Source organism: Gordionus sp. m RMFG-2023, chromosome 5 (assembly GCF_954871325.1).
Source record: "Gordionus sp. m RMFG-2023 chromosome 5, tfGorSpeb1-WG-v2, whole genome shotgun sequence".
Lineage (NCBI taxonomy): Eukaryota > Metazoa > Nematomorpha > Gordioida > Chordodea > Parachordodidae > Gordionus > Gordionus sp. m RMFG-2023.
Window position 1 is genome coordinate 16,262,762 of NC_088779.1, and position 12,311 is coordinate 16,275,072.

Consider the following 12,311-nt stretch of genomic DNA (forward strand, 5'->3'; position numbering starts at 1 on the left):
AATATATGGATAAATAAAGCTAGTTCCTATAATTTATATCAAAAAGTTCACGTGGTCTATAAGTGCTCTTAGCATTGAGGTCCCTCATATTGTGAAAAAAGGGTCTCAGAAAATATTTTGAAAAAATGTTTTATGACCTATAAACGATTTGTATATAAAAAATTTATAATAATTTGTCAATTTCTAAATTTAACAAATGTTTGTTGCTGGGAAAATTTACTGGGGTTAGATGAAAATTTAAACGGCTCCCAGAATATTTTGACTAAAAGAATCAATGAAAACGCCTTGATCTGATACTCAATAATCATTTTATTAAATAAAAATATTAAATTATAGGAAATGATTGGAAGTAGATATATTATAATTTAATAGAATAATAAACAATAACAAGTTTTCTTGCATAAAAATATAAATATTATGTATGGTAATCTTTGGGTGGTTCGTTTACTAGTCTAAAGGCTTCTAGAAATTCATTAAGATCAATATAACCATCACTGTTTAGGTCTAAGCTTTTAGCTAATGATTTTATATCTTCGTTTGAAAATATATTATCAGACTGTTCCCCTAAAAAATTGCATGCCTCTGTGAATTCAGATAACGATATTAATCCTATAAAATTATTCGATAAAAAATAAAATTTAATTTTTGTGTAGATATATTTCTTATATATCAATAATAAATAAAGTTAACTATTTTATTAAATGATATTATTTAAATAAGAAAAAGTGTAGAATCAAAAATTGAAAGCTTTAAAATTCTTAATCATTTTTTCTAAATTTCCTTTCTTTATTAATGTCTTTTAGTTTTATTAAGATTAGGAAAAAAAATTTATTGCATGCTTTAAATATATTTTAGTAAAAATAATATTTTATAAAAAATCTAAAGTTTGATAATGACTATTACGATAAATTTTAAATTGAAATTATTATAATGCAGGTTTGAAATATTAATTTTTACCTATAAAATCAAAATTATCTATATAAAATTTTATACTTGTGCCAAAAATAAAACAGTAATAAGTTTCGTTCAGATTTAGTAAAAAGTTTAATTGAGTTTGTAATTCAGGATCGGGTTCGCTCATGCAATATTTTTTTGTAGATTTAAATATTTTCCTAAATTTGTAGGAATTGTTTAGTCCTAAAAAATAATTATAAGTATTTGGGAGGGTTTTTACATTTTCTATTCATTTTTTGTCATTTTTTATCGATTGCTTATTTTAATGTGTTATTTTTATTTTATTCTCTTTTTTTTTAGACCCTGTTAACCTAGACCTGCTCTTAATAAAATAACTTCAATTTAGCTTATCTCTATATTTTAAATTAATTTAAATATAATATTTAAATTTAGATCAATCTTGTAATATTACCTGAATTATCTGTATCGATTAGTCTAAATATATTTTCAAGGTTAATTTTATTTCTATATATTGCTTCCATCATTGGAACACCTTCCTAATTATACGTGTAAATATTATAACAATTTTTGATACTTACAAATTTGTTGGAGTTCAAACTTTTTACATCATCAAACAATGTATTGTAAATCACATTATTATTTATATCCAGTTTTACTAAGTTTTTAGAAATTATTCTCCACGGAAGATTTAATTGCAGAACATTTTCTAAAGCATCGCACCATTTAGACATTGGTATCACACCTAAAAGTGTAAATGAAAAACATTATTTAATTTTGTAAATATATTTATTATAACATATTTTTTATTATTCATATTAATATAGGTCAATTATGAAAAAAAATATATTAAATAATATAAAGGTAAAATATATTGTAAAATGATAAGAATAAGGAAGAAAAGGTGAGTCTAACGAAGATCTGTAGAAGAAGACTGCCATAAAAACTTTGATTCGCTTTAAGGATAGCTATAGAATTTTCGAGGATCCCCAGTAGCTTTAGATGTGGGATCTTAAATCCATGAAGAAGGATAATGCAGGCTCACTAAAGTAGGTTAAGGTAGTGGATATTATTGGGATAATGTAGAATATTTGGAAATTTTCTATTGTCCTTTTTGCTTAAGTAGGTTTGATGGTTGGATAAAACTAATAGGTCTATAAATAAATAATCCCTAACCAGAAATTGGCCCCGTTTACATATGATCAGGGTGATTCCGTGAGGCCGCTTTACATCGGATCTAAAAAGTTCTGGTGGTTTAGGTATGACTGGAATTTGGGCCAATTTAAATGCTCGCTGAAAAGAATTGCAATGGGTGTGCCTGAGGATTAGTTCTTTTTACGACCTGCAATGTAAGATGGGTCGTCCTTTGCTGTCTATGGAGACTCTGCAGCCAGAGCAGAAGTGAAGAAAAGTCATTGTACAATTTAGGGGGATTTCTATTGTCAGTTAACTCTTTGTTGGTAAGTTAGAGTTAAAATTTTTTGGAAGCCAAAAATTGATGCCCAGATTCATTAAGCAAAGATGTAAATATAGAAGGATCTGCTAGAAGCCTGCTAGATAATAGGGATTCAACGAAGCATGCTACAACTGGCATGTTTCAAAGATTTTGTGTATTGGACTCGGGGAAAGGATAATCATCAAAGCGTGTTCTTCATAGCAGGATATCATAAAGAAAGTCATTTTGTGAGATGTGGGATGTGATTGTGGGTTTTGATAGTATACCTGCTCGAAATAAATATAGTGAGAGAAAGATCGGTGGGAGATCTAATCCCTAAACCACCATATTTGGTGGGTAATGAAGCTTGAACCCATACTGTTTTATTAAATTTTAGATTCAAAATCTTTTCGTTAAGATCCCCTTTTTCATAGATACTGAGAGAGATACGATATTTAAATATAGGCGTTTAGCGCATAGCATAAAGTGTGCATGGAATGTTAAAGAAATTTTTAAGGAGGAAAAATGATTTATGCGAGGGTAGCAAGTCAATGAGGTTACCAAGCCTAAGAATAATATCAAGAGAAAGTGGAGGAAGCAATGAATCCAACAGCGCATCCCATTTCCTTGATAATGGGTACGCCCTTATTGGTTTAAAATTGAGGTCCACTAATGATTCCATTGTTTATATACCAGAAGTGGAATGGAAGTGAGCATTCTGAATTAATGGTTTAAATTATATTATTGATTACAAGGGATCCTAGTAGATCACTTTGTTGGATCCGTTGACAAAGAGTATTTTTTGAGAGTTGATAAAATTAATAGAAATTGGTAACATGAATACATGAATAGAGAAATTTGGTGTAGTATGGGAATGATGTGCTAGTTGATTGCAAGAATGAGTTATGTAAGAGGGTGTTGTATGCATTAAGAAAATCAATTATGATAAGTGTTTTATTTATGGGAATGCTCACCAAATAAAGACGAAAGATGTATAGCGGCCTCACATCCGCCAACGACTCCTACCCCAAATTAAAATGGGGTGAGAAGGTGAGAGGCCTCATATTTTATACTGGATGCAATCATTTTAGCGACAAGGCGGAGGAAAATTAAACCCATAGCTAATGATCTGATCTTTGTTAGGCTTCTGTAAAGCTATAAGTCTGACTCCAAAAGAATAGGGGAGACAAAACTGGGAACAACATCATATAAGATTTGGTTGCACAAGTTTGTGATTTTAAGAAGGATGGAAGTTTGTGAGATGGAGAAGTAGTGTACTGTAATATGGGTATGATTCATCTAGACCGTGAGGGGATCACAGTGGAAAGATAGGATTGCCTTCCTTACCTCGTCTGAAATGAAATCGAAGCACAATGAGAATAAGATTGTTGGGTGATTGGCATTGAAGTGAAAGAAGTTTTTTGAAAGGAGTTTTAAGTATGTCTAAACATAGATGTCAGCTAGTAAATCATAAAAGGAGGCCAATTTGAGCACCTTTATATTTAAACAGTCGACTTTCTTATAAGTTTGGCTTTAAGCTCTATAGGAGAAGTTTTTTTTGTTTAAAAATTGTGAGACTCTTAAACTCTTAAAGATGGGGAGAAAGGTTGAAGGTGTCATCTTTAATTTGTTGAGTTAAAGAAAATTTGAGGATTTATCAGGTAACCTAACGGTATTATAACCAAAGAATAAGAATTTAAGCCATTCCGTCTAACTGTTAAAGTTCAATAGAGATGAGATGCCATCAGAGAGAGACTTAGCGACTTGTAACCTAGCACCTTAGGGAATTCTTTCTTAATATGATGTCAGGTTTTTTGGTATTGAGGAATAGGTCTGAGAAAGATATATTAGAAGCGTGATTTAAAGGATGTTCTATGAAAGGGCTGGGAAACGCATAAGCGTTCTGAAGAGATATGATGGTCTTGATTGAGGGAACCTGTTAATCCTTGGTTAATGAACATAAAATACACCAACATTTGTTAAATGTGTAAGTTTCAGGCAGGACGGGCAGATTTTGGTTCAATGTGAGTAGCCATTGTGATTAAAAGAAAAGGCTAATGCCAAATATTAGAGTGTAAAGCAAATAACTTGAGTGAGTAAAAAAATGAATCAATGCGTGAATGTATTTATAGGTATGTCCAGATGCGAAAATAAAAATTAATAAAAAGAAGCGAGAATGGATCGTGAATTTTATCAAATATTACCGGATGAATTTTTAATTTTGAAGTAATTAGTTCATTACTAAACCAAAAGGAAAGATAAGATAAATAAAAAGAAAAAAAATGAAATAACGCGGTAATTAATTTAGCGATAAGAAATTGACTTTTAAAATAAGTTTTTATTTTTTAAAAAAATAATGAACTCACAAAAATGGAATAACCCTAAATTTAAAGAGAATGAAGCTAAATATTGGCAAGTTTTACTACAGACGATAAGCCACGAATGGATAAGAAAATCAATAATAGAGCCATAATTTAAAAGATTAATATAATTATTTTCGGCTTTTAAAATTAACGGTGTTTATTTTAAAAAAATATAAAATAAACACCACGATACAAAAATGGAATAACTCCAAATTTACCTAGAATCAAGCTAAATATTGGCAAGTTTTCTTAGATACCATAAGTCAAATGGATAAGTAAATATAGCGCGATGATTAAAAATATATTGATTTTGCGTAAAACAACTAAAGAAAATTTGTGCATAACTTAATAAATTGATTAGAAATATGAGAAAATTAAATCGCGCGATCATTAAAGAATAGGAATTCTGATGCCTAAACAAAATAACAGCATGTTTAATGATTAGTTCGCTCAATATTGGCAAGTTTAAGAAAATAAAATAACCTTCAATATAATACGCGCGATAATTAATGAACACTGATGGGTAAACGGAATAACAGCTTGTTTAAAGGTAGTTCGCCTATGAAAACATAAAAACCTTGAATATAACAGTAACGAGCGATAATTAATGAAGGAAATTAATTATTATAAATATTAAAAGAAAATATTTAAATTGATAGTTGTAATAAATTTTAAAAAGTAAATTCCATACATTTTTTTTAGCATAAAAATAAAAAATCTAAAAAAATTTAACCAATTATTATATTATACTTTTTCAATATACCTTCGTTTTGAAAGTCTAGTTTTTTGAATTCCTGAAGTAGGGCAGATTTATTTGAAAAGAAAAGTTTCTTTAAACTTTTGATAGCGGATTGTTCAAAAAAGGTTAATCTTAATAAATAAGTCATCATTATTATATATTTTCATGTCAAATACTATTATAACTAAGTTAGTCTAAATGAATGCGTCCTTGCTCATCTTAATTTTAGCAAAATTTGAAAGTGCATTTTTTAGAAAACTACTTAGCATACTCTTATTTTGGTTTATTATTGAGTTTTCTTAGGCTTAGAAAATAGGAAAAGTCAAATACCTAACTTATTTGAATTAACGCATTTCTGGGAAACGAACGGTTCTTTAATTTTTTTAATCGTTTTTTTAATCGTTTTTTTATGTGAAAATTTTATTATAAGTGAATTTAAGGTATTATTGATATTCATATATTTTTAAAAATCAGCTAATCGTTATAATAATATCAATTAAGAAAAAGTAATATTTGTAAAAGTGCTAAAATTTATATAATATTAATAATTTAAGTAAGCTAAAATTTGTAAATTCTTCATCCAAAACGCATCATTGGTTTTTCTTTGGAGGCCACTGATCCTCTCGTCTGCATATTATTACCCATGTTTCTGTTTTTGTCATTAATTTTTGCTATCTTTCATCGTCTGAGATTCAAGATACTTTTTAGCGCCAACGTTATTTGCCAGCTTAATAACCTAAGCATATACAAAGTGCAAGATGTTCAATCACGAGGTCTCGGTCATTCATAGAATAAAGCTGAGATGATTACTTTATTATGTTTAACCTCTGAAGTAGGTAGTAAGATACTCTGTCCTAGCAGAGATTCGGTGTTTCAACTCTTTAAAAAGGGCTAGGGCGTGAGAGACGAACGATGTTAAAGTCGTGGTAATTGATGGCAGGAAAGCATAGTTGGCAGGTAACGATGGTGAATATTTATCGAGTTTATTCACCTCGGTGTCTATTAAAGCATCCTTATTAATATTGGAAAGGGCAAGAAGATCAATGCATGAGAAATCCCAGGTTAGGAATTCGCCCCCTTTCTAGGGATCATTGTAAAACCATCAGGCCGTTTACTATTGGAATTGTATAGGCTAGTGGACTCGAGGGTTAAAGGGATACTAGCAGATTTTAAGACCCTGGCTATAGTATTATTGAATATTGAATGCCTAATGATTCTGCCGCCTCTACACTTGCAGTGCAAACAGAGCGACCTTTGAAGTTAACCGATGTTTGACACAGAATATAGTGATAGGGTATCACTAACGGTTCCATGTCAATTCAGCGAAACTTTTATCGCGAAACTTTTATCGCGAATGTCGTTTATCGCGAATGGATTTTATAGCGAAACTTTTATCGCGAATCCATAATAGCGAATACTATTCCGCGAATGCAATATCGCGAAAAAATATCGCGAATTTTTTATAGCTAAACCTTTATCGCGAAACCTTTAAAGCGAATACATTACCGCGAAACTTTAATCGCGAAAATTTTATAGCGAAATTATTATCGCGAAGACAATGTAGCGACAATTATTTCGCGAAACATATATCGCGAAGATATTATAGAGAATTTAATATCGCGGTAATTGCTAATAATGACTAATTTATTTTGAATCATTTTTTTATAATTATATTATTTGAATAATATTTTTTTAATTCACATAGTTTGTAATTTTCTTATAACCTTAAAAAATTTTTACAATGATTAATTAACTTAGACTGGTTTATGAAATTTGTTATTGAAATACACTTTTTTCGCTATCCTATCCTTTCCTTCGAAGTTCTTATTTTATAATAATCGCGCACAAGGAACTCAGCTTTATCAATATATTAATCATTGAGTTTATTAGTTAAATCTTGATATTTATTGGCGAAATTGATATCTGGGTAGCATTCCTATTTATTGTCTGATGACTTAATATTTATAAATTTATCAATCAATTTTGGCCAGGTTTAGCAAGTCAGTCAAATGACCAGTCAAATGACTAGATTTTGACGGGTCAATTGAACGGGAGAATATTTGACCTGGTCAAGTGGTCATATATTCTATAAGATCTGAATATAAAAATATGTTTGAAAAAGAAAAAACGATATAAATACATGTGAAATGTGATCACAATGCTTATTGAGTTCCTAATATTAAGGAGAGCATTTTAATCATAGTGAATTTAATGAAGTATGTAATATAATAAAAGAATTAGGCATACAAGTTGGTGATCAAAATATTTCAAGCTATATCATAAATTTCAGAAATAAAAGCGGCTTGTTTAATAGAAAATCATGGGGATAGCAGTAACTTCCATAAGAAACAATCAGATTTCAAACTCAAGCAGTGGAATTAGCTTTGACCACCATGGCCATTAAGAGAAGTGACATTACTAACAATTTCTAGATCTACTTCTTTTTCAGAAATAAATTGGTCGATTTGTGTCAATAATCTTACTAAAACAGAAATCTATTGAAGATTTAGACAAAAAGAAAATTGATTAAAAAATATTAAAGAAAATGATGATATTCAATATAAAATAATATTTATTTGATTTTAACTATATTTGATCGGTCAAATGCACAACCGTGGTTTTGGCAGTCACTATTCTTAAACAGTGTAGATGAATAAAGTCTACAACATTACTGTTTAGAATATCAATTTTGAATAGCAATTCAAAAATAAATTACATCTAAGTGAAATAAGGGATTTCCCCAATTTAAAATATTTATTAATTTTATTATTTTCAATCTTTATAGATATCTTTTTATCTTTTCTGTTTATTTGAAGGGGGGGGGGAGGGGGCGTGATAAAATTTTTAGTATAATAACTCGGCATTAATTTCAATTAATTTAAATATAATATTTTGATATGGGTTCTTATTGAATCTTAAATAATTTTAAAATATAATAAAAAAAATAGCTACACTAAAAATTAACAAATAATTAATGATATATTTGATAAATTATAACTATTTTTAAAAAAAAGTATTGCCGAAATTTAAAAAAAAAAATTTTCCCGTCTGGCTGGTGCCATTCCTTTGGTTATAAATTATAAATATTTTCGCCATTCTTTCCTCTTTATTTCGGAGTTTTATAAAATATGTTATCAAGCAAAAATAAGGAGATCTTAACCTTTAAAAATTATTTGTTCCGCCTGGATAAAGTAGTCTCAGATACTAATTACTATAGATGTATCAATCAGGATATTTTTAAATGTCCCGTACGACTCACAAAAAAAAATGGTAAGATAAAAGATAATAATAAAATACACAATCATCTAGAAAATCCAATCGAAATGGAAACCAAGAAAATAATCAATTCAATTAAGAATGAAGCTTTGAATAATACTATGGAAACTCCAAACTTTATTGTGGCGAAACACGTATCTCAATTAAGTGATTCTATATCAATGGCACTACCATCACCGAATCTTATGAAACGTATAATTCACCGAACGCGGAGTTTAAACAGTTTTGCACCTCCGAATACTAGCAGCCTTATTGAGCTGGTAATTCTGCATGAATATTCAATTACAGATAAATATGAGGATTTCATACTTCATGATGATGGTCCGGTAAGATTTTCTATAAATTTTTTGAACAAATATAACTAAATCTTTCATTTTTGTTGCGATAAGCTGCCCGATAAGAAACACTTTATTATAATTGCTTATTTATTTATCATGTGTGTCAGGTTCCCGACCGTGTTATCATATTTGGAACAAGAAAAAATTTGGACTTCTTAGCTTCATGCGAACATTGGTTTTCTGATGGTACATTTAAATCGTCGCCACCTTTATTTATGCAAATTTATACAATTCATGGGATTAGAAATAATAATGTTTTACCTCTCATATATATATTGACCAATAGAAAGGATTATGAAACTTATAAAAGAATATTTACTATTATAGGTGACAACTTAATATCAACTCCAAAAAAAATTATGACGGATTTTGAAATGGCCAGTGTAAAAGCTTTCAATGAAGTGTTTCCCAATTGGCAACACAAATGTTGCTATTTCCATTTTGGCCAATCCTTTTGGCGAAACATTCAAAAATATCCAGAAATATCGCATAAATATAAAACAGATGTAGAATTTAATATACAACTTAGAATGATGGTTTGTTTGGCGTTTGTGCCACCCTTAAATGTAGTTGAAACATTTGAATTACTAATAAACTCCGAATTTTATTCTAATAATCAATTGTTACTTTAGCCTCTAATTGAAACTTTTGAAAAAGCTTATATTGGTAAAACGTTTGGAAGAGGCAGACTACCTGCTTTGTTTAATATTGAACTCTGGAATTGTTACCAATCAACACTGAACGGGGAAGCGAAAACCAACAACGCAGTTGAAGGGTGGCATAGATGCTTCAGTTCCCTCCTAACAAGTTACCATCCAAACATGTGGAAATTTATATCAAGTTATCTATATATCTAATATTTTAAAATGATTTAAAAAGTATAAAGATTTACTAATAAACTATATAATTTTTCCTAGGCTTAAAAAAACAACAAGGGTTGACAGAGTTAAAAATTGCTCAATATAATTCTGGTGAAACACCCTCTACCCCGAGAAAAAAATATCGAAATCTACATGCGAGAATAGTAACAATTGTTTCTGACTTCGAAAATCGATCAAGATTAGATTATCTTAAAGGAATCGCTATTAATATAACATTGAATGTTTAATTTTTTAAATTCTTATTTACAATAATAAAAATTTTGTTTGTTTTTATATAATAGTCTCAAAATTTTTATATTTTCATTATTTTTTTGTGACAAAAATATAGGATACTTTGGTATAAAATTTAGCTGGTTACATAAGACTCATTCATCAAGATATAGATTTTATGAGGGTATTTACAAATTCTTTTATATGTGTGTGACACATTCTTTATCTACCACATCAATCCCAGGATTAATATTTCAAAAATAACTACCTTTCGTCATGCATTATAAAATTATTTTAAAATTCATATTCCTAGCCCTTGAGTCATATAGTTGTCTCCCCTTACAAATATGATCATTTTTGATGAGCAACATTATTAGAAAAGTACTATTAAAATAATACTCAAGTATTACACTAAAGGGCAAAGTTTAAAACGAGGATTACATTTTCCTTTTATTTATTAAAGCATAAAAATTTATATCGGAGTGTTTTTGTCAGATTTTTTTCCCATGGTTATTTTTAACCAGTCTTTGTTCAAATCAGTGATTCTTTTAAAAATTTACACTTCAGTTATATATTTAACAAACAAACCTATTGGTTTAGACGATATGTTATGACAATGCTCTACTTTTTCCTTCACATATTCAATAAAAAAAAATTATTTTTTAAATAAATGATATCAACCCTCTCAAAACTTAACCTCCTGCCAAATATAAATAATTTTTAAAAAAAATACCTTTCATCCCTTTCCAATTTTTCAAATAATGATAATTATTTCATAACTAACTATCCCCCCTCTAATTTCAATGATGCTCCTCTAATGAGTTCGCAGTTCAAGTTACGATATTGACCTTGCTATAAAAATTTGGAAAAAAATTGGTTGTATTAATTTTGTTATATAGCTTTAAAATTCCTTAAGGTTATTAATTATTTAAATATTGGAATTTGGTTAAATTTTTTAATATACTATATTCTCATTTAATTTGATAACAATGTAAATGAGCTTGGGTGGCTTCATGTCATGTCATGAATAATAAAATTAAAATACATCATTTTTTTGGTTATATTTTTTAAAAATTATTTTTTAAATTTTTTTTATTAATAGCTCAACCTATTCGCGGCTTGATGAAAATAATTAGCTATCCTAATTGATTTTACCATAACCAATCCATCTCATTTTGATATAACATTTTCCAAAGTTGCCGCAAGTTATGTCATCTGTCGGAAAAGTTTCCAAGCTTAATTTTCTTTTGTATAAAATATCGAGTTATCCTTTTATCTTTATCCTCATATTTTGAAATAAGGAAAAAAGTTGATTTTATAAATAATGATAATTTCATTTAATTTTTTTATTATAATTGCTTTCTTTAGATTCTTTGTTCAATCTAAATTTGATAATTTTTGAAATTCTAATAACTTTTGGTTCATACTCAGGGTTGCCAGGTCAAAATTTTCAAATTGAGGGAGATGTGGGAGAAACATGAAAATTGCAAAAAATATAATAATTGCTAAAAAAAAAATTTTGCGGGCGGCCTTCGGCTGGGATTTTGAATTGATTTAATTATCCGCCTATTATTTTTTATAATTAGTTATATAAATACAAAGTCGGTAACTATTTTTCAAAATACAATAAAATATTGATTTATTAAATTATATTAATTTATATAAAAAACCAACGATCTTTTTTAAATATAAAAAACGATTTTAATTTTACAATTAAAAATATATTTTAAGCGAATGTCCCTCAAAACGACCGCAATTGGAAATCTACCGTGTGTGTGTATAACATTATAGGGATAGGCGCTTAATTATCAAGTATCACGTTTAAATACATAATAAGGTACTCCAAAATAAGATATAATACAGATGCAACTACAGTTGCGGCAATTGTACTTATCTTGTAGTACAACATTCACAGAGATACTTATCATCACAATGTTGGTAGAATCTTTTTTCCATAATATTTAACGACTCTAATATAAATGAAAATTATACTTGTAGAACAAATGAGCAAGGCTATCATTAATGTTTTAAGACCTAAATCCAGGAGGTCAATTTTTGACGATTTGAAAGATGGGCATATATATGCAATTCTAACAGATGCATCTAAAGGGATTTCCCTTGATCTTCCGCTATTTCAACAAAAGTAAGGTCATTTCA

The 12,311-nt window shown here is 28.7% G+C and overlaps 1 protein-coding gene across 1 annotated transcript in view; it reads right to left on the bottom strand.

The window, feature by feature from the left end:
- Positions 1 to 355: 355 nt before the first annotated feature.
- Positions 356 to 12,311, bottom strand: part of LOC135930210 (serine/threonine-protein phosphatase rdgC-like) — a 96,733-nt gene continuing 84,777 nt past the window's right edge. Inside the window, exons 13-17 of the mRNA XM_065466991.1 lie at positions 6,298 to 6,461; positions 5,474 to 5,580; positions 1,494 to 1,657; positions 1,367 to 1,451; positions 356 to 609 (exon numbers count right to left, since the gene is read on the bottom strand). Coding sequence (XP_065323063.1) covers positions 416 to 609; positions 1,367 to 1,451; positions 1,494 to 1,657; positions 5,474 to 5,580; positions 6,298 to 6,461 — 714 coding nt within the window. The 3' untranslated portion in view covers positions 356 to 415. The remainder of the gene's footprint in view (positions 610 to 1,366; positions 1,452 to 1,493; positions 1,658 to 5,473; positions 5,581 to 6,297; positions 6,462 to 12,311) is intronic.